Source organism: Pseudochaenichthys georgianus, chromosome 13, assembly GCF_902827115.2.
Source record: "Pseudochaenichthys georgianus chromosome 13, fPseGeo1.2, whole genome shotgun sequence".
Taxonomy (NCBI): domain Eukaryota; kingdom Metazoa; phylum Chordata; class Actinopteri; order Perciformes; family Channichthyidae; genus Pseudochaenichthys; species Pseudochaenichthys georgianus.
The window spans coordinates 19249796-19273411 of NC_047515.1; the positions used below are offsets into that span (position 1 = coordinate 19249796).

Here is a 23616-nt window from a genome sequence, read left to right on the forward strand (position 1 = left end):
CCAGCATAACTTTTGAAATTGCATGTTTGTTCAGTCATTGGACCTATCTGTCCTTTCTCTCTCCCTCTTCCTCTTCCTTCCTCTATCTCTCTGTCAGAATATTTTCTCCCTCGCTGCTCATTGTGCTGGGAAAAGCATCCAGAAACTGAAAAAGCATTATGTCCCTCTAAGAGATATAAAGCAAGACTTATTATTAATAACAGATGTATATGTGTGTGTGTGTGTGTGTGTGTGTGTGTGTGTGTGTGTGTGTGTGTGTGTGTGTGTGTGTGTGTGTGTGTGTGTGCGCGTGTGTGTGAGCATGTGTGTGAGCATGTGTGTGTGTGAACAAAGACAACTAATTCTGCCTTTGAGAGCCTTTTGATTTATCTTTTTTGTAATCTGAGTTAACCAAACCTTTTTATTACTGAGAGTATAGTCTGGGATTCACATTGTACTGTTTGTGTGCTTTTAGTGGCAATAAGTGTTTTTAGTTTTTTTTTACTTCTATTTCCAGGATGAAACCACTAATATAGAAAACTGTAAATCATGTAAATTGTGATATTGTTATTGTTTTTCGTGGTTTCTTAGTTTTCTTTTCTCATATTATTGATTATTCATCATTAGGGCTGGCCTGGGAAATATATTAATCATATATCAATATTTTAATGTGAGACTAAATATTACATTACATTGCATTTAGCTGACGCTTTTATCCAAAGCGACTTACAATAAGTACATTCGACCAGGAAGACACAAACTTGAAGAAAACAGAATCATATAAGTACATCAGGTTTCATAGAGCCAAGTATTTCAAGTGCTACTCAACTGGCTTTAGATAAGCCAGCCCTTTATTAGTATATAAGTGCTCTGTTAGCAGTTCTTTGTTAGTAATTCTATCGCTCGAAGTGGAGTCGAAAGAGATGAGTTTTCAGTCTGCGCCGGAAGGTGTGTAAGCTTTCTGCTGTCCTGATGTCAATGGAGAGTTCATTCCACCATTTTGGAGCCAGGATAGCAAACCCACGTGTTTTTGCTGATGGGAACTTGGGTCCCCTTCGCAGCGAGGGTGCAGCGAGTCGTTTGGCTGATGCAGAGCGTAGTGCACGTGCTGGGGTGTACAGTTTAACCATGTCCTGGATGTAGGAAGGGCCAGATCCATTCGCAGCATGGTACGCAAGTACCAGTGTCTTGAAGTGGATTCTAGCAGTTACCGGAAGCCAGTGGAGGGAGCGGAGGAGCGGCGTGGTGTGGGAACATTTTGGAAGGTTGAAGACCAGACGAGCCGCTGCATTCTGGATGAGCTGCAGAGGTCGGATGGCACATGCAGGTAGACCAGCCAGGAGGGAGTTGCAGTAGTCTAGGCGTGAGATGACGAGAGCCTGGACCAGAACCTGCGTGGCTTTCTGGGTCAGCTGGGGACGTATCTTCCTGATGTTGTAAAGCGTGTATCTGCAGCAACGGGTTGTAGCAGCGATGTTTGCAGTGAAGGACAGGTTGTTATCTAGGGTCACACCCAGATTCCTTGCAGTCTGAGTCGGGGAAACAACAGAGGTGCCGATGTTGATTGTCAGGTCAAGAGTGGGACAATCTTTTCCCGGAAGGAAAAGCAGTTCAGTCTCAAGGTTGAGCTTGAGGTGATGAGCAGACATCCACTGAGAGATGTCAGCTAGACAAGCAGAGATGCGTGCGACGGCCTGGGTCTCTGAGCGGGGAAAGGACAGAATTAATTGGGTGTCTTCAGCGTAGCAGTGGTATGAAAAACCATGCGGGCTAATGACTGATCCGGGCGAGTTTGTGTACAGGGAGAAGAGGAGGGGACCAAGAACAGAGCCCTGAGGTCAGACTCGGACCCTCTCCAAGTTACCCTGTAGGTACGGTCTTTGAGGTATGAGGTGAGGAGGGAAAGTGCAGAACCTGAAACTCCAAGTTTTTGAAGAGTGTGAAGGAGGATCTGATGGTTCACCGTGTCGAATGCAGCAGAGAGGGATGCTGCTTTGGCAGTGTGCAGTTCCTCAGAGACAGCAATGAGAGCAGTTTCTGTGGAGTGACCTGCCTTGAAACCAGACTGGTGCGGATCCAGAAGGTTGTTCTTCTTAGGTATTTAATATCATATTATCCCATAAGTGTATTTTCCTGGTTTTAAAGTCTATCTTACAGTAAAGTGATGACTTTTTCCATTCTGGTATTTCTTTATTAGATCTACATAAAAAGTCAATATTACATAGTGTTAATGATAGTGTATGATGAAGGATTGTGTGAGCATGCTTTGTGTTAGCTTTCTAAGAAACCTCAAAACTGTCTTTGCAATAATAATGATATAATGAATGAACTTGATTTGTATTGCTCCTTTCAAAGAGTTACAAAATGCTTTACAGAAAAACAGAATGCATTTAAATACACACAAGGAATGACATAACCTAAAAATAAGCCACTTAAAAACAGAGAGTAAAACAAACAGTAGTAATAAAACATAATTAGCATAAATGAATATACATGAAAACACAGAGGAATTTAAATGTGCAGCGAGTTTGCAGCCCTGATCTCCTCAGGCAGGTCCTTCCATAATCCAGGAGCCCTGCCAGTAAAGGCTCTGCGTTCTTGGAGTGACCAATATCACAAATAATTCTGAAATACCTTTTGTACTTCAGTGCCAGCAACTCAGTGTTTTCTTGATAAGTCAACATAAATTAAAAGCATAAAGAACAAAGAGTAATCCATGTTCATACTGTAATTGAATACAATTGATTTGAGGTTTTGACTTCTAGAGGAAAATAAATGATACAGGCCTTTCCTTATATTTTTGGGGGAATTCATTAAAAAAAATTACAAGATAAATATGTTCACTTTATTTAATGAAAAACCCACTATTTCCCTAACCAACAAAATACTTTCTACCCCTGAACAGCTGGGCCATTAGACGAAAAACATCCTATCTAGCATCACTGAATCGATCGCAGTGTGTGTCAGATTCCATAACCTTCATCACCTGTACAGCCCATATTTATTAACCACACCTGATACACCCCCTCGTCTGAGAGGTTGGCTCCTAATCTGTATTCAGCGGTGGTTGCCGATCCTTCACAGACAGAACACGCAACATGTGACAGCCTATAACCTATCCAGCAGGATGCGGAGAAATGGTTAATCTGCCAATTACTGGCAGCTTCATGAAGCAAAACTGACTATTCTGGGTGATAACTGGATACATGCACCTCCAAACTCATTCCCATTTACAAATATTGAAAGCAGCCAAGAGTGGAGCCACAGTCTGTAATGCTAATGTCTGTGTAAGTGAGAGTGGAAGTCATGCAAACTCACAAAAGTATCAGGGAAAACTAAAAGAATATGGTGCAGCACAATCCTCTTAATCCCAGTTTTTCAGGCAAACATTTTCAACCACACTTGATCTTATTTCATCTTGGCTCTCCCTAGCCTGCACCTGTTCCAGATCTCTGTACCTACCTTATATCCACTCGGTCACATCAGAAGACAAGACATCCCAGTGGATTGATACATATTACAGTAAATGGCAGCGGGTGAATTACATGTTGCTGAAGTGGGATCACCGGCAAATTGAGTCTTGGTTTGCTTGTGACACACATACAAATATATAGATTACATTGCTTTTTAGTAGTTGTGGCACACTGTGCAACACAGCGGTGGAATAGACTGGCTCATTCAGACATGAGTCAACATCCACAGCAACAACAAGGTCTTGGTAACAGGATAATGAGCACTCTCCAGAGTCTGGCTAGAAGAAACACTGAGTTTCATAGTAAGAGGGAAACAGTTAGTGTTCTCAAAGAAAGAGAGGGACATCATGACACATAACTTAAAGATATACATACAAGAAAAAACAACAATAAACACAAGTAGACATTTCAAAAGGAGAATAATAATGATATAGGCCTATGTATACAAAAATACAATACCGAAACATACATATTCATTTGTAATTATGTGATTCTAGGCTATGCATCTAACATGGTTTTCCATGATGTCTGATGAAATCAGGTCTCACGGGAAATGTTTAATTTTCCTACAGTGTTAGCGCAAAACAAATAGGCTGGAGATGTGTCGGGACGTCACTGGGAGAGAGGAACCTCTACAGATACATTATTCTACTTGTCAACAAAAGCCAAGAGCAACATGTTTTTCAGGACTGCTGCAGTCAATACAATTGGATTCAACCCCATGAAGAGTGGGAGCAGTTTTGATCATCATTGATGGTGCTTGTATTTTTCCCTGATAAAGAACAAAGCAAATCAATACATAGCATATTATTAGGCAAAACAACAGCATTGATTTAAAGACCCGTTTTGAAGCCAGTCAATTGTTATATGATCAAAGCATTTCTTTATCCTCCTTTCTGTTTGTCCTTTTCTCTCCTCTTCTCACCCTCCCTAGCGGAGAGTATCCAAAGCCATCCAAATGTGTTTTTGGAAGGTGGAAAAACTCCTGGAGGTCCAGCTTCACAGACGTCCTCTGAGACAAAGCCTGAAGGAGGAGTAGAAGAGGGAGGTCGTAGAGCTAGCGTGACCAGTGTGGAAAGTGAAATGTCGATTTGCTTCATGGGCCAGCTGGGAAACACCATCACTAACAGTGAGTGGGAGGGAGAGAGAAGAAGCTTCACTGGCTTGTCTCGTTTATTCAGGTTCATGAGGTTCCACAGCTCTTAAATTGACCTCATATTTTCACATGTTTGTGTTTGTGTGTTTTGTGTGTGTGTCTCAGTTTCCAGTAGCTGGTGGGGCTCCAAGAGACTGGATTATGCTCTGTACTGCCCGGATGTGCTGACCGCCTTCCCAACGGTGGCTCTGCCTCACCTTTTTCATGCCTCCTACTGGGAGTCCACTGACGTAGCAGCCTTTGTTCTTCGGCAGGTGGGAAAACCTCGTTGACAGCTATTGTTTTCTCACAGATTGAGAAAAATGATTGTCTCAGTATTTAGTTTGCACATTTTTTTAAGTGTAAGTCCGCATCCTCAGGTTTTTTTTTTTTTTTTTTTTTACTTCGATGACATTGTTAAAGCAAAATGAGAGCAGCAGGTAATCAGGTCCTGATGTCATTACATCATCATCTCCTTCCGTACAGATAACAAACCACATATGTATTAACTAAAAGTCTGGCCATGAGTTGGTCATTTTATCAACAAACCTACAAAATACACAATATATAAAGAAATGTACCATAACAATTTAACAATTAATGTGTAAATTCTGTTTGAATAAAGAACACCATAAGTTGAGCTACTTTCCATGAGTCATGAAATGTGTATCTACAGTAAAGAACACACTTCATGATAAATGCCCATTTTACCTCACCCATTTTAGCCTAGATAAATCATGTTAAAGATCGTGAGGATTGTGCAGTGGTCCACAAAATGAAAGGAAAGGATCATTATCAAGAGGTCTGCATACTTTATCTAGTGCAAAGATGTTTAGGATTCATCTCACACTTCACAGCTGAGCCTCATAGCAGAGGGAGCTATTTTTTTCATAAATGTTTGATTTTAGGACTGAAATCTGAACAAATCTTACCAGGATCAGGAGGTTTATGCTGGTTTATGTATACTGGCATGACTAGAATTAGCAAAATGCAGACGTTAAGAAGTTCCAACTCTTCTATGGCTGGTTAGTATTTTAAAGGTCTGCACGTGTTGTCTCAGCTGAGTAGTTATAGTGTTACATCCACCATGTGTGTATAGCTGCCATTATCCTCAGAAACTAACATGGAGCAGGCCAAAAAGAATAAATAAATAGGACCGGTGTATCACATCATGTCCAGGGGCGGCGGGTACTGTAGGCTAGGGAAGGCTAAGCCTTCCCAAATATTTCTGTCACAGCATCCTGGTAAAATAAATATATAATGTATAATGTGTCTTATTAGCGCTGCTATGCAGCCACCTGTGCCCTGTAGGCCTACTACGAAGCCAGTTCAACATATCCTGGATATGTTTGAGTTATCTTAACTAACCCTAACAAACGAGATCTCGCTAAGCGGTCCTACGATGCTGGTTAATAATAGGCTTGTTTGAGACGAGCTGCGGCTCGCCTTGAAAGTAGACGAGAATAGCCGATCGCAGCCGGGAGAGGTCTCAAAAAGCTCGCCTGAAGTTGGACAGCTCGGAGTCGGCTTCTTCTTCTTCTTCTTCTTCTTCTTCTTCTTCTTCTTCTTCTTCTTCTTCTTCTTCTTCTTCTTCTTCTTCTTCTTCTTCTTCTTCTTCTCTCGGTTTTTTTGGCGGATTGCAAACAACTTTAAGGTGCATACCGCCACCTCCGGAGTCGGCTTGACTCTGTTTGCATTTATAAAGAATGCACACATGTGTTTAATCGTTTATGTCAAATATGTACTAAGTAAATACATTTGTTCCTGCTCAAGATTAGATTTATCTTTATTGTTATTGCACATATTACAGGTACTGAGACAATGAAATGCAGTTTAGCTTCTAACCAGGAGTGCAAAAAGTAGTAAAGTGAAAAGTAATGTACACAATCTACAGAATAAAATATAGAATTAATTGAATGATGAATAAACAGTGAGGGGTATGAATACACTACACAGCAGCCTGTGAGCAGTATGAACAGTGTGTATGAATATGCTAAGATATATAAAGTATGAAAACGGTAAGCAGTATAGTATAAAATATATAGATATTAATTTCATGATGATAAACATTGTGGAACAATGATGAAAAATGTGAATGGAAGTGGCGACGTAAAACTGACACAAAACAACAACAAACTTTTGCCGAGCCAATTGGAGAGTTTCATCAGCAGCACGGGGTAAAAACCACCAATGAGCGCTCAGCTCGAGATACCAGCGAGTCGTTTCACATCAAGCATTTCGCTTCTGCAGCCCGTGGAGAGGAACTGCGCCGCCTCGCCGCGCCTCGCTCTCAAGTCTGCGGGCGTCTTTGTCCCGCGAGATTTCAACGTCTCATGTAGACGAGCCTACAGAGCAAGTCGGACAAAATGACCATCATGCAACGGACTAGCAAGACGTTGATCGCAATTGCGCAGGTCTCGCTTGTCTCAAACAAGCCTATCAACCATGGATGTATAATAAGAAGCTATCAACTCGGTAAATCAAGCCAGGGTTTCTCTCACCAGCTGAGAGCGCGTTCACGTGAAAGGGGTGGGGTTAGAAACATTTGACCAATCACAAACAGGGACAAGTGTACTGTGTTACAGCGCAGCGTCATACTTCATTAATGAAAAGTAAACTAATATTAGACAAATATGAACTTTAAACATCCATGATTTAAACATATAATCCAGGATACAAGCCACATAGTTGCTGCAAGGTGAACACAGAACAACTGGTTAAAAAACAAATAAACTACCGAGTGTTTGGAAGCGTACAACAGGTTTATGATATCACTGCCCCGTCTAAGACACGAGTGGATCTGACTTTAATTACATTTGAGTTGAGTGTTTCGTCAACTTAATGTGTTGCTTAAAATCAGTGGCGGCGCCAGAGTATTTTTGTTGGGTAATCTATGGTAGGGCTAACCCATACAGTGGTGGGGCTCAAGTCAGTATTTGTAATGTAATTACATACACGCTATATCGCACCCCTTAACAGTGAAACGCACGCGTGAGGCTTTTATTAGCTTTTATTAGTCTCCTTTTATCAGCTAAATTACATCGAGAGCAACAGGTGTGAGTTAAACAATACAATAGCCTATTCTGCTAATTCCACGTTGTTACAACATGCTACGCAGCGGCAGAAACAAAAGAAGTTGGCATATAGAGAGAGAGAGAGAGAGAGAGAGAGAGAGAGAGAGAGAGAGAGAGAGAGAGAGAGAGAGAGAGAGGAGAGAGAGAGAGAGAGAGAGAGAGAGAGAGAGAGAGGAAGAGAGAGAGAGAGAGAGAGATGCCCCTTTCACACCAGCGCCTTTTCAGCTCCGGCTCAGAGCTAGAGCCTGAAAAGCGCCGGGTTTTCCTGTTCACACCGCAGCGGCGCCGGCTCTTAGCTCCGGAATCCGCTTCATTTCCAGCTCCAAAAAATTGTCGGTCCAGAGGCAAGAGCTTTGGAGCTAAGAGGCGACGTCGCTTACGTCTCTCTTACGTCTTTCATAACAGCGTTGTGATACCAAACAGTGTCAATTCAGACTGACACACATTCACTTAGGCTAAGGGGAACTGGGGATATGCATCAGCTGCTTGTGTGAGTCGGACAGTGAATACTTTAGAGCGGCCGCTGCAGTGTGAGCTAACCGGGAGCTAACGGGAGAATAAACTCCCGTGTAGAGCAGCCAATACTGCAGCGGTCGGTAAATGCTGCAGAAACACATTAATAAACAATGAACCACGGCACTCTGGAGCAAAGTATAAGGTTGGAGAAGTCGTTATTCAATTTATTCTGGCTTCGTGTGATTAAAAGCAACACGATCATCGACCCGACGCAGTTGTTGTTGTGAGTGCCGTAATGGCTTCCGTTGGGGAGCAGCGATGTAAACGGTGACGCCATGACGCAGCAGGGGCAGCTCTGGGGCGCCAGTGGGCGGTGTGAACAGAGCGGGAGCTGAAAAGGGAAACCGGAGCTGAACCAGAAAAGCTCCAGCTCGGAGCTAGAAACTGAAAAGCGCTGGTGTGAAAGCCGCGAGAGAGAGAGAGAGAGAGAGAGAGAGAGAGAGAGAGAGAGAGAGAGAGAGAGAGAGAGAGAGAGAGAGAGAGAGAGAGAGAGAGAGAGAGAGAGAGGGAGAGGGAGGGAGACAGAGGGAGAGAGACACAGGTAAACAGAGAGAGACAGACACAGCACACAACAGGTGGCCTGTATCTCTATTGTCATACAAAACACTTTTTCAAATGACCCATTATTACAAAATATATTCAAAACTCACTATTCACTCTTCAGGTGGGTCGTGTGACTCTGGCACCTGTTCGACTTGTACCTCAATGCGAGGGCGTTTAAGAACAAATCTATCCATCCGAAATATACAATTAATCCTAGAAGTTCTGCTGTCTGTCTGCAATTTACTCGGCGCGAGTTTGGGGACTGTGAACGTGACGTATCGACACATCCTGGATATGTTTGAGTTATCTTAACTAACCCTAACAAACGAGATCTCGCTAAGCGGTCCTACGATGCTGGTTAATAATAGGCTTGTTTGAGACACATTGCGGCTCGCCTCGAAAGTAGACGAGAGTAGCCGATCGCAGCCGGGGGAGGTGTCAAAAAGCTCGTCTTAAGTCGGACAGCTCGGACTCGGAGTCGGCTTGACTGGCTGGGTTTGCAATGGCGGAAATTCCATTTTACCCACTGTAGACAAAGGTGATCTCCATTGCTTTATATAGGTTTGTTAATTCAGTCATGATGAGGAACCACACCAGTGACTAGGTTCCATAATTAGAAATGCTCCTCCCTCTTAATGTTTGCAAAACTGATAGGTGGACAGGCTACAAATGATCAGTCCCTTCAGATCCGCACACATGAAGCTTCATGAGCATGAATTGAACAGACCTGCTGCTGTGTTAATTCTTTAGCTGCCACTTTAAGCTTTATGATGTGTACAACATGGATGTAATTTGATTTAATCTTGCCATTTTAAATGATGTATTCAATAAATAAGGTTACACCAAATCATTACATTACAATAGATTTTTATTTTAATGATTTGGTTTAACTTAAAGATAAACTTTATTGTTATTGCACATATTACAGGTACTGAGACAACGAAATGCAGTTTAGCTTCTAACCAGGTGCAACAAGTAGTGAAGTGGAAAGTAATGTACACAACCTACAGAATAACATATAGAATGAATTGAATGATGAATAAACAGTGGGGTATGAATACACTAGATATCAGCCTGTGAGCAGTATGAACAGTGTGTATGAATATGCTAAGATATATAAAGTATGAAAACGGTAAGCAGTATAGTATAAAATATATAGATATTAATTTCATGATGAGAAACATTGTGGAACAATGATGAAAAATGGGAATGGATGTGGTGACGTAAAACTGACACAAAACAACAACAAACTTTTGCCAGCCAATTGGAGAGTTTCATCAGCAGAAAGTGGTAAAAACCACCAATGAGCGCTCAGCTCGAGATACCAGCGAGCCGTTTCCCATCAAGCATTTCGCTTCCGCAGCTCGTGGAGAGCAACTGCGCCAACTCGCCTCGCCTCGCTCTCAAGGCTGCGGGCGTCTTTGTCCCGCGAGATTTCAAAGTCTCATGTGGGCGAGCCTCCAGAGCAAGTCGGACAAAATGACTAACCATCATGCAACGCACTAGCAAGACGTTGATCGCAACTGCGCAGGTCTTGCTTGTCTCAAACAAGCCTACTGAGTTTAGCTCTTTTCTATAGACGCCGGAGGCGGGCAGCGTCAGGTAAAAATAGTTATTTAGCCTTCCCAAACCTGAGCCTCACGCGCCGCCTATGATCATGTCTGAGCCCTTTCGAACGTTGGCTTTGATCTCGATTATATGAAAGCAGAGGAGCAATATCTGCTCGAGCAGAGTGTCTTTGTGAGACTAGTGACAGGAATAAAAAACACTTAGAAAAAATAAGCGTTATTATCGCCATTAGGAAGCTAATAAAGCTAGATCATTATTTTGGTTCAGCGGTTGGCAGCTCCACTTGATGCTGCTTCATATTAAATAATCATTTTGGAGTTTAAGGGCTGCATGGAACATCATTTTTTGAAGCTAAATTATGTACTGTTTTGACAGTTCAAACTCAGTATGTGAGAGAATGTCTTACAATTATATGAAACAAATATCCTCTCTATGTCTAAGAGTGGGGAGTGATATGCATGGCTTCTTTCAAGTAAAGTCATTTTATTCAAGTACTCCAAATCCCCCCTTCAGTCCTTCATCTGTGCCAGTGTTGCTCTTGACATAAAAGGTTCTCATTTGATGTGATTGATGATCCGAAACATAATTCCAGGTTTTGTACCAAGACTTCATTTGGTAAAACGTCCATGTTATAAATCTTACGGAAAAGGTACTGACATGAGACTGGGTTATTACTATTAGAAAGAAAACTGATCTGTGTGCTGAACTGAACGATGTGATTTGATGTGTGAACGGTTATTCTTCAGTTGAGAAATGACTAAATATATCCCTCCAGTAGTAAACTAAAGTAAAATGTGTAGATACTTGTACAGTAGTTTGCTTGAGTTGAATTGTACTACATCTGAGATGCAGATATTGTACACTTTTGCTTAACGACATTTATGTAACATCATCAGTTACTTGTCAGATTCAGATCATTCGTAAAAAATATAGATAAAAAATTATGCAATGTAAATACTTTCACAAGCTTTAAAATTAAACTGATCAACACCTTAATTCATTAATAATTATAATCATCAATATACATTATTCTGCAAAATGAGAACTTCAACTATCAGTACTGATGTCTATTTCGATGTTGTTACTTTTTTACACCCCCTTGAGTAAAATATTTTCTATCCAAAAGTTAGCTTTTTACAGGGCATTGCTGTCTGGTAAAAATACAAATATGAATATGTCTTCTATCCCTGCTGCTCTGATATACGCATGTGTTTATTGACAGCTCATGCGATGTGACTCCTTGAAGACCCAGGAAGCGGACAGTTTGGGCTCCACTTCGTTCTCTCCCTCCAGCCCACGAGAAAAATGGCTCAGAAGGAGGACACATGTCAAACTAAGGGTAATTAATTATTTTGCTTTTTGATCTATATGAATACACTTTTGACCCAGTTTTCTCTGCTAACAGAAATATGACATTTATGGCTGCTCATTTAACTTTTAAAAGCTCATATTAAAACTTTACGTGGAAGAATTCATGAATAATTGAACAAAGCACTTTACACAGCACTTTACACTCAGAGCCGAACAGCAGCTACTGTTCTTCTGCCGCAACTGCCTTGCATTCATTTATATCAAAAATAGAGTTCTCTCTCACTGCCGAGGTTGTGGTATTATGGACTGTGTGAGTGGTCTGTGATCTGAATTTATTTAAAAACTCCCAATCTTTCACCTTGAAGCATGAAGATGCACACAAATACTTGATGCTTCTGGGCCCTGCAGAGAGGAACAATCACGATCTCATAACACTTCAAAGAGTTTTCATTTGATCTGCCTTCTTCAAAAGACAAGTGACTGCTTGCTTTTCATATTTCTATTATCAGAATGATATTGCCAGATTGACATGGAAACATTTCTGTATCTTAGTCTGTGAAGGTCTTTCTCAGTGTCATCTTGGCACAGTGACATGTTTCTTATGTAAGAGCTCAAAGAAAAGCAGCTCTGAACAAGTTGTCTTTTACTGTATTTGATTCAGAATGTGGAAAATGAGAGATGTTGCGTGCTGATTCAATCTGGGCACAGCCTGCCCATCTCATTCAGAGTGATACTATTCAATGAGACTTGGCTTCTATTTGTGATCTTCCTTGACTTGGTAAGAAGGAGTTTGTCACAGCTGCAGAGGGACCACTAGGTTGGATGTTGCTTCTTACCCTGTTTGTGAGTGGATGGTAATACTGAGGTGCATGTAGATTTCCTGTATGACCACACGGAGTGAATTGTGTCAGGGAAAACTGTAAGGACTCCTCACGTCACACAGTAGCTGTGATTCTTTTTGTATTTTGTTTGTGTGTCCAGGTATGTGCATATATGGTTTGCTTAATCTGCGTGCTAGTTATCAGTGAATCAGTAAGTAGAACCTCATGCTGGTAACAGCTGGAAATGTTTAACTTCCTTGGTCGATGTCACATCCATTCAATCAATTATCATTAGCCAATGTAGTGAAACAGTAAAATACAAGCACAACATGTTTGATCTCATCAGCATATCTTTATTGGAAGATGCTCACTTAGGTTTTTAGCGAGTGCTGTCAATAAACTGCAGTGCATTTTCAAGTCAACAGAATATCATCTCAGCCTCTACTCCAATAAAAAATCCCTGGAAGGCCTTACCTCAGAGGCATTTGGCATTTCAGCGGAAACACTCTCCAACACACGCCACGTGTCGTAGTGATTGATTGCCAAACATTTGCTGATTGATTGCGGATTGATTTTTGAATCATCTCCAACCCTTTGTCAATCGATTACTCACCAAGATGTTTGTTTGATTGGTGTTAATGAATGTTAATCTTTGAACTTGGGGATCATAATGTTGAAAAAAATGTCTAAAACTCAGAATCCAGTCAGTCAATAATGTCTTTGTCCTTATGTCTGTTTCCTAACTGAATTGTGTTTTGTGCTCCTTCTTTTTATTTACTGCAGAACGTCACTGCCAACCACAGGGTGAATGACGTCATTGCGACCGAGGATGGGCCCCAAACGCTGGTTGGTCGCTTCATGTACGGCCCCTTGGACATGGTCACTCTGACCGGAGAAAAGGTGAAACTCAGCAACATGATTGGTTACTCCAGATATACGTATCTATTGGTATAAATATTTGTTAATCTCCAACCTCTTGACTCATCCTGCCCTGTTAGGTGGACATCCTGCTAATGACACAACCTCAGTCTAGTCGCTGGGTGCACTTTGACACGGACGTCACCAACAGCAGCGGCAGAATCACATATACCGTACCCAAGAGCAAGAAGCTGGGCCTAGGAGTGTATCCAATAAAAATGGTTGTCAAGTAAGCATATCATACAAAGCATGGAGGAGAGCATTTTTGAATTATCCCGTATTTGTCCAGCTAGAGTGAAGATGCCAAGGCCATGAAGGGAGTTACAACAATGTGTAGTAAATGCATTCACTCTTTCTGTTTCTATACCAAAGGGGCGATCAAACGAGTGCAGAGGCCTACCTGACTGTGTTGCCACGGGGCATGGAGTGTGTGGTCTTTAGCATCGATGGCTCTTTTGCTGCTAGTGTGTCAATCATGGGCAGTGACCCCAAGGTCCGCCCCGGAGCTGTGGATGTCGTCAGGTAACTAGCAACAGCGTGTGTGTGTGTGTGTGTGTGTGTGTGTGTGTGTGTGTGTGTGTGTGTGTGTGTGTGTGTGTGTGTGTGTGTGTGTGTGTGTGTGTGTGTGTGTGTGTGTGTGTGTGTGTGTGTGTGTGTGTGTGTGTGTGTGTGTGTGTGTGTGTGTGTGTGTGTGTGTGTGTGTGTGTGTGTGTTTACATGACATTCACATCTTCAGAGATTGACAAATAGGTTTAGAAAGATATGCTTTCAGAAGTGAATGTGTATGCCAGCGATTACTGCATTAAAGCCTGTGGTTCTTGTTATAGTGCAACAGCCGATAAAATGTAAAGGCATTGAATTGTTGAATGTATTCACATGCAGGCATTGGCAGGACCTGGGATATCTGATCATCTACATCACAGGCCGTCCTGATATGCAGAAGCAGCGTGTGGTATCCTGGCTCTCTCAGCACAATTTTCCCCATGGCATGATCTTCTTCTCTGAAGGCCTGGTTCATGATCCCCTGCGGCAAAAGACCATCTTCCTCAAGAACCTCGTACAGGAGGTACTGTTCACAAACCGTTGTTCTGAGCACGTCACCTTTCTTACAAAGCATGTAAAACATTTAGTTCTCTGCCCTAAATTGATTTTGATTTCAGTCTGTTCACATCACTCTTTTGCAAGCTAACAGGGCTGTAGCGCTGGGTCATGCTATTTCAAAATGCCATACACATCTCTGACTGATAATTCCTTCTGTCACCAGTGTCACATTAAGATCAACTCTGCTTACGGCTCCATGAAGGACATCACTGTTTACAACATGCTTGGCCTTGGTCCCTCACAAATTTATATTGTTGGCAGACCTTCGAAGAAGTACCAAAATCAGTGCCAGGTATGTACATTTATATTTCATTTTCCTTTTATCATCTTCATTTTTTACAGAATTGTGTTGTGTTTCTTACGACGGAGTATTAGGGCCACACTTAGAAGAAAAAAAACAGAGAGATTTCGAGAATAAAGTCATAATAATACGAGAATAAAGTCATAGTTACGAGAATAAAGTCGTAATATTACGAGAATAAAGTCATAGTTACGAGAATAAAGTCGTAACATTACGAGAATAAAGTCGTAATGTTACGAGAATAAAGTAATAATTACGAGACTGAAGTCGTAGTTTCATAAGTGACTTGAGAAGCGGACTTGGAGGAGATTGTCTCCTTTCTGCAGGAGGAAATGGCTGGTTCTGGCCGACTACATTACATTGCATTTAGCTGACGCTTTTATCCAAAGCGACTTACAATAAGTGCGTTCGACCACCAAGATACAAACTTGAAGAAAACAGAATCATATAAGTACATCAGGTTTCATAGAGCTAAAACATTTCAAGTGCTACTCAACTGGCTTTAGATTAGCCAGTCCTTTATTAGTATATAAGTGCTTTGTTAGCAATTCTTTGTTCGTAATTCTAACGCTCGAAGTGTAATCGAAAGAGAGTTTTTAGTCTGCGCCGGAAGATGTGTAAGCTTTCTGCTGTCCTGATTTCAATGGGGAGCTCATTCCGATTCCACTACAAGGCTAAGGCTATCGTTTGACTCCTTCTGGATCCAAAGCCTTGATTACAAGTGTCATAGTTTCTTGTGAAACAACAAATCCCCTTTGAACAGCTCGTAGATGTAACCAACCCTTGTAGTCGGCCAGAACCAGCCATTTCCTCCTGCAGAAAGGAGACAATCTCCTCCAAGTCCGTTTGGTTCTTTCTTCGAAATAATAGACATAGTTTCTTGCACAACCTTTTCAAAGTTCTAATACTTATGATAATCTGATGCTGATGTGCCAAAAGATTAAGTATTTCGTTATTTGAGAAACCTAAACTAAAGTACTGCTTCACAAGATGCTCCACATTCCTCATGTTATTGCAGGACGCTCCTGTTGTCTCCTTCTCAAGTCACTTATGAAACTACGACTTTAATCTCGTAATTATGACTTTATTCTCGTAATATTACGACTTATTCTCGTAACTATGACTTTATTCGCTTATTATTACGACTTTATTCTCGAAATCTCTTCTAATCTCTTTTTTCTTCTAAGTGTGGCCCTAATACTCCGTCGTAGTTTCTTCCTATTTCATTTGAAAGTCTTTCATTTTCCTCTTGGCCTTTCTCATTTACTTTAATCTCTCCTTCTGGTTTTCCAACCCTTTTTGATTGGTCGTATATGCAGTTCCTGAGCGAGGGCTATGCAGCGCACTTGTCCACGCTTCAGTTTGGGCACAGAACCAGACCCAAGAAATCCCCTTCAGTTCGAATGGTCCTGAGGAAGGGCTCATTTGGTCTCTCAGCGAAGCCTGACTTCCTGTGTAAGCGCACCCACCTGCGCAGGACCATGTCTGTGCAACAGCCAGACCCCCCCTGCACCCCCAACCCCAAGCCTGAGCGTGCTCAGAGCCAGCCGGAGTCAGATAAGGACCACGGGGGAGGAGGGGGAGGTGGAGGAGGACTTGGCCCATGGGGACGGCCCTCCATACATCGTGGAGACACGACTCCCTGACGTCAAAAAAGAGATGGAAGGATTGCAAGAGGGTAGACGAGGAGGAGAGCAAAGAGGTCATAGTGTCCTGGGCCAAGGTGAGATCTTGTGTTTAAATATGGAAGATTTAAAGAATGTTTACAGGTTCTAACAACCTTTCTTATTTTTGTTATTTTAGCCACCCTTCTTTACAAAAATAATTCCTTTGCACTATCCTAGCATAACCAAATGCAGTCATTTGATCATGTACAACAAGCAATTATTACTTCCATTTTAGTTGCGCTTGCTTGTTTGCAACTTGTGATCACCTGTTTCTTGCCCTTCTGGATTTGCACAGTTTGATGTGTCACATAATCAAATTGAAATTTGCAGAATGAACACAATTCTAATAGTGCCTGTAAGCAATGTAAATGTGTGGTTGATTGTTTTCCATTAGAGAATAACAAGACCTGTTATTTTATTGAACATTTGCAGCCTCTCACGTCTGTTAAGCCATCTAAGAGCGTGATGCTCCGCGTAGCTTTGATGCAAATACAGATTGATTTGCTTGCTAGTCTTGACTCCTGACCAAGTCAATAAACGCCCACCTTCATTAGATAATGTTCTTTGATGTACCTTATATATTAAAGCCTTTACACATTAAGTCACTGAGCATTTTATTACCAAGGTAGGGTCTAAGAGCGCAACATAAAGAAGGAAAACAGAAATCATTAATGAAGGAAGCAGTGCAGGAGAAAAGTAACAATGAGCCATTTTTCTGGCAACCTGTGTAAACGAATGCTATCATAAGCAGCTCTCTAGGACAGAATGTAGATCCGCCCATGATTATGATAAACCAAGTTCTGATGAGCTACAATGCAATGTTCTCCCATGCTTGAAATTGACTATTTCTAGAGTTGGACATATTGTCAGAGCAATTATGAATATTAAAGCCAAGTCACTGTGACAGCCTGTCGGAACAATATGCTAATACAGAACACGCAAAAGCTAATCAAAATGATTTAATCGTACAGAACATGAGACTTAACTAATATGTCCTATATTATTTGACAGTGTCACCTCTACCTGTTGTACATGTACATTGGATCCTCTGCTGGCATCGCTTGCAGCTCACGCTTGGCCCTCTACACTCTGCCCTTTTTTGTGACCTGCTCTGTGGATTGTCACTCAATGTTTGTGCATGAGCAGTTGCCAGGGGACAGCAAGGATGTTTTGCAAATGTATGTGTGGAGCTCAAAATGTGTCTCATTGTCAAATCAAAATAATGTACCTCGTATTCATTCACACACACACAAGCTTCAGAGGATGAAATCTGTGAAGACGGTGATGACTCTGAACCTGTTGAGACTTTGCAACAGATTATAGGATTGGCCTCTGGACACTGACATTTAGGTTCAAGCTGCACACCAGCTCTGCGATTTGGAGCCCTAAAGATCTGACCTCTGTCTCTATTTCACTCCCACTGTTAGATTTCTCCCTCGCGTTGGGGCCGGCTTACTACTCCCTACCGTCCCCTTGACCAGTCTGGCAGAACAGGCATTTCAACACCCACATCTGATCGGGTCTTCAGCCGCTGAGGTCACATTTGCACTATTGAAGTGGTTTCTCAATTTAGCTGCGGTAATTGCTTCAAAACAAAGAGTTGTATTTGTATTTTATCGTATTTGTTTTACCTGCAGATTGTGCACTGTTGGTTAATATAACTAATAGAACATTTAACTCAGATAGTTTGTAGGACAGTGTTGGTTTGACCAAAACATGTTTACAGATTGATGGATGTAAAAAGTGATCAAAACTTGTTAATAGCAGTGTAATATCATTATTAACAACAGTAGTTTAGCTGGTTTGTAATAGCAATAGCTTGTGGGACATTGTACAATTCGGCCCATGCCAGTCGAATTTCCACAAGGATGGCTCTGCATCCATTTACTACATCTGCAGTGGAACCAATATATTTGTGATGATATCTGATGCTTTCTAGTGGGGGTTGAAATGAGTCTTACTGTGGTCGTGTTAAAAACTCTGTGCAAGTCAAACATATTTTTCTATGAGGAAATATTGTAAAAAGAAATATTTTCAATGTATGTTTTTGAACTTTTTTTTTACTTTACTCTTGATTTTTGCCTTAAATTGTATTTGATGTTGTGAAGAGATTTAAAATGATTTAATGTCTTTGACCAAAGCATTACGTTTCACTGTTACTTCATGACAAAGTGCATTACATCGAGTTGATTATTTACGACATGTTTTAGACAAAATCTACAGTATGTGTGTGTACGAGTGTCTAGGTAATTGTTGTAGAGTTGTATTTACTGTGAACATAAAGACAGCTATGACACATACAGCACACTTCTCTGCAGAACCAGAGGACAAAAGGAGGCCAGTGTTAAAATTCCGTTTGTGTTCTTTTCAGGACTGAGCAGGTTTTATAGATTTGGATTGAAGCAGTGTGTGAGAGGATTACTTAGTCAAGGTTCTGATACCTGCTATGAAAGGGGAAAAGGCTGCTGAGTTTTTCGGGTGTATTTAACTGCAAACCTGCACAGCGAAATGGTACGTGCTAACCAGCAGAGAGCTGTCTTGCCTTTTTATTTCACCGCCTGTACACCATAGGTGGTCCGGTAATTAGCTGTTTGATTACTAATAGGTATGTCTATCTTCCCTTAGTGCCACCCCTGTAATTTCAGTGCATTACTTGGTAATTATAATATTATAGAAACAATACTGAAATACTTAACTTTCTCTTGTTTGGGAATACGATTGTTAATAATGAAACATTGTTATAAAAGCATCAATATGATCATTTCCCCTAATGTATACACAATTGTTATAGCAACTTAAAAGTCGTTATAACACATATTGATATTTTACTGCCATGACGATACCATTGAGGAGTGGGCAGCATTTTGGTACAACAATCTTAGCAAATGGCAAATAATAATCTAATGGTTAAATTGATGATTGTTCTCTGCATGTTAATTATTGGATATTGTTAACTAATGGCAATCAATTGTGATCTTTGGTATAAATGGTCTTTACCATAAATCCTACCACCGAATGTTTAGTAAATGCACATCAGTACTTGAATTATTAATAACGAGCTGATTTTTCAATGTTAAGAATGCTATAATTGATATTGTTATTTAATATTGTGACTTTACCTCTCACCTTTGCCTTACAAATTCACTTATTCAGTGAGAATTATGGAAATCATATACATTCCAGGTTCATCTTGACAAAATAACCCTAATATCAAAGACAAAAATACAAGGTAAAAAATATTGTCTTTATTGAGAGATTTAACCGTCACACAATTATTGTCTTCAATTAAATATAACAAACCTCCAGTACTGATAGATGTTTTCAATGGGTATTTACCATTCATGACTTAACTATTAGGTATTGACATAATTTGCCATTTGTTAACTATAAGTATAACTTATAAAGTAGTATACACTTTTATTTGACTAACATTGTGTTGCAGCCTCTTTAAAAAAAAGTGATATATTTTTGTTGTGGTCTTATGTTTAGTCTCAATAGTATTAGACACTGGCCTTTTGACCAATGTGTATTGTTTTGTACAGATCCCCTGGTGACCAATATGTTATTGTGTTTATTGGACTAAGTCCATCTTTATTGCATAAATAAAGATATTTCACAGTTGAATCATTTATTTTGCTCCAGAGCTGTGTGTTATTATTCCTTTCACATTCTTCTCATATGTGATAAGCTTCATTTTTTTCTTCAAGGTCAGAGTTACTATGGGGGCATAGGACTTACTGTAAGTGTGATAAAAAAAAAATATTTGGACATGCATTGAAGGGCTTACTAGGTTGAAGAGTCACATTTAATAAACACTCACTCTAACTTTCTTTTTTTCCTTAAAGAAAATACTTGTGGATCAGAAGGTCTGATGTTGCACTGATTAGAGATATGGAGTGTTGGCTTTACGGTGACTCTTTTCCGCCTCAGGACATCATCAGAGCAGCACTTCTGCTCTACTAATAATTGGCTACAAGCCTGTGTGATTGCTAGAAATAAAAGCACTTACCAATTCCCCGCCTAGTGCTGATAGTAAGAACCATTGATTTCAACAATGCGCAAATCCAAGTTGCTATTGTGTTGAGTTATTTACACTACAATCAGTTATTGACAGCATACTACTGTAGCTCAATGAGGCTGGGGCATGCAACACATAAATATGTGACCAATTTTGTCCAGTAATTGTATAAACTCACAAACTTGAGCTGTTAAATCAGACGTGGTTGCGTTAAATTAGATCATTTAGTAAAAAGGAAAAGTGCCAGAAGCATGTTGAGTATTCACCTGCTGAGCCTGCAGCTTTTAAATGGTCTTCTTTCCGACACTAATAAGCCCTTTGAACAGTACAGCACACTGAACAAATCCTGAACATATGAGCCATTATATCAAATCTTTGCGTTGCATTAAACACAGTGAGGTCACAAGGACAATTACCTCTATCTTGAGTCTGTATAAAGAGTTTTCCTTCCCCAGGCATCTGGTATAATGAGCTGGAGTTGGATTTCTCCAAGCAACATTTAGACATCATTAGTATAGTATTACCATCAACATATGGTCTGGAAAAAGAGGCAACGCAATTGCTCCCATGCAAGAGGAAGGACTGCTGCTTTCTTATACTGTAGGCTTCTTTATTCGCATGGAAGATTAGACTCAGAGTGATGGCAGGGATTTAAGTGATTAAAGCTCAGCAACCATTACTGAACATGATTTAAGTGTGGGGGGGGGGAAGACTTTTTTTTTTAAATGATGAAGTTAAAAGCATCAATCTGGTGCACTTTGAGAGCAACATTAAGAGATCTATGGATACATCTCTCAACACCCAGATGAAACAGAACTGTAAGTAGATTTTCTTTTTCTTTATGGATACTTTACAAATCACTCCCCTTTCAAACTGTATTCTTGTTTATTAATAACAACTTTTTTGTACTGTCATATAGTATTTTATTCCTGTTTTTCACCTATTCTCTTATTTTTTTATAACTATAATGATCATATAAAGGTGTGCCTTTACCTCACTGAGCTGAGGTTATCAGAGCCGCTCAGTCTTTCAGGAGAGAGCTCTCTAAAGCTCTCCCCCCCCGCGGCCGCTTACACAGTAATTTCCAATGTTAATAAAAGCACACAGAAGCTGTGTATGTTTTTTGGGAGTTTGATTTATTTTAAATTAACAAAATTAAAACCTATAATTGCACACTACCATTATTTCCAAAAAAGAACAATTTCACATAAACCTCTGGATCTTACTGGGGCTGGGGCGGTTCAACTTGGGGGGGGGGGGGGGGGGGGTGCCATAGTTAATGTGCGCTGTACGCAATATAGGCGTAGTTCTGTTAGTATAAGATAATAAGATGTACTTTGTTGATCCAAAATCGAGAAATTGTGTTGTTATGAAATGTAAAAAAATATATAATTGATTGCCAGCCTCCCTTGTCCCTGGATGGCTTGCTAGCTCGTTGGTAACGTAACTGATGTCTTCTAATGTGCCTGCATCTGGCGCTGAGTTGCCATATTCCTTTCGTGAACCACTTCCTGATATCCATTGTTGCAGATAAATAGAAATGATAATAGCCAAACTAACCTAGCAAGAGTAAACTGACAGGCTGCTGTGCCGCATCTCATTCAAAAACCCACACGACTCAACCCAGCGATCACTCAATCTCGCGCGCAGCCTTTCATTCTGAATTTCATTCAGAATTTCATAGCAAAATAAAAAAAATTATATTAAACTAATCTTTCAACATAGTTTAAAAAAATATATATATTAGGACAAAGCCCTACAAATAACAACAATAAACATAATCAGTGGCGGCTCCAGAGTATTTGTGTTGGGTAATCTATGGTAGGGCTAACCCATACAGTGGTGGGGCTCAAGTCAGTATTTGCAATGTAATTACATACACGCTCCCCTTGACAGTGAAACACCACGCGTGAGGTTTAGATTATTTCCCTGTCTCAATCCAAATTGAACTGTATGAAATAAAAAGGGACATTTGTCTTGTAGTAAATAAAAAGGGCGACCTGGAGCCAATCCTGCTATTTCCCCACAGGTGAAATAGTTGACATGCTGAAAACCCAACCCCTGCAGGGGGGTCTGAGGGGATCGACATCGACATCGATTCCTATCAACATGTAATGTTGTATCGATGTATATTAGATGTACTCATAGACTGTATATAAAGGATGTACTACAGCAAAAGTATTCTCCGTCGGGACTTCCTGCAACAACACCACGCCGTTATCTTGATTCTGATTGGCCAGAAGACATTATCAAAGATGTTCTATTGAGAAGACGATCACTACGTGACAAAACCTTCAAACCCGTTTCTAGTCTTCGGTATTTCCAGACAAGTGACTGCTGAAATCAATCTTACTAACTGCTGTCTGTGCAATTTACTCCGCGCGAGTTGGCAGACTTTATTTTTCCTACTTTAACATAATTTTTCATGGTGGGGCTGAGCCATTTATTGGTATGGCTGTAGTATCCGCCCATGACGCCGGGTCTGGGTTGATGCGCCCTTAGCATTCGCATATACTGCCTATGCCGAGGGCCGGCCCTGCTCCAAGTCCTTTCAATTTGTGTCCCTGTACTCCCCGTTGTTATGCCCGTTTGTGCAAAAATAAATCAGTGTAAAAAAATGCACCATCTTTGTCCCTCTTCTAATTTGTTCTTTCCCTGATTCACTACTTAAGATGATCAATATATTGAATCAAGGACAGTTTCTCTTCAGAATCTTAAGTAAGAATGGACTGCCGCTATTTAACCAATCAACAAGGCGCTCAACCTGCTTCCTTGGGGAGTGTGCTCTTTATTGCAAACAGCAATTTTTCAATTCTTAAATGCTAAAAGTAACATGTTTGTCAGCAAACTTCCACTCACCTTAAGTACTGAACAGATCCACTTGTCATGTATGCCTGAATACACTTACAATCATACAACTTTTATCTGTATATCAGTGCATAAACAATCATTCACACATACACAGTCTATTGTATCTATTCTGCTGATTGTATCCTCAATCTGGTGTTGCAAAAGATACTTTACATTATATCACCATCTCTGTATATTTGTATTGTCCTCATTAGTAAATTAGATTAAATGAATACAGTCAGCATCTATCTGTGTCTCTATTGGTGCATCCCTAATTGCCATACTTGCTTTTATAATGCTTCTGGATAAATGAGGTCACAAAATCTGCTTTTGGATCTGA

At 40.6% G+C, this 23616-nt stretch overlaps 1 protein-coding gene across 4 annotated transcripts in view; it reads left to right on the top strand.

Moving 5' to 3' along the window:
• The window catches only part of pitpnm3 (PITPNM family member 3), a 101459-nt gene extending 81506 nt beyond the window's left edge, over positions 1-19953 (top strand). For all 4 annotated transcript variants that reach the window (XM_034096771.2, XM_034096772.2, XM_071205134.1 and 1 more), the window contains 10 exons: positions 4387-4581; positions 4714-4862; positions 11512-11628; positions 13205-13321; positions 13420-13568; positions 13712-13861; positions 14222-14405; positions 14604-14732; positions 16061-16464; positions 17836-19953. In XM_034096771.2, coding sequence (XP_033952662.1) covers positions 4387-4581; positions 4714-4862; positions 11512-11628; positions 13205-13321; positions 13420-13568; positions 13712-13861; positions 14222-14405; positions 14604-14732; positions 16061-16387 — 1517 coding nt within the window. In that variant the 3' untranslated portion in view covers positions 16388-16464; positions 17836-19953. The remainder of the gene's footprint in view (positions 1-4386; positions 4582-4713; positions 4863-11511; positions 11629-13204; positions 13322-13419; positions 13569-13711; positions 13862-14221; positions 14406-14603; positions 14733-16060; positions 16465-17835) is intronic.
• Positions 19954-23616: the final 3663 nt, after the last annotated feature.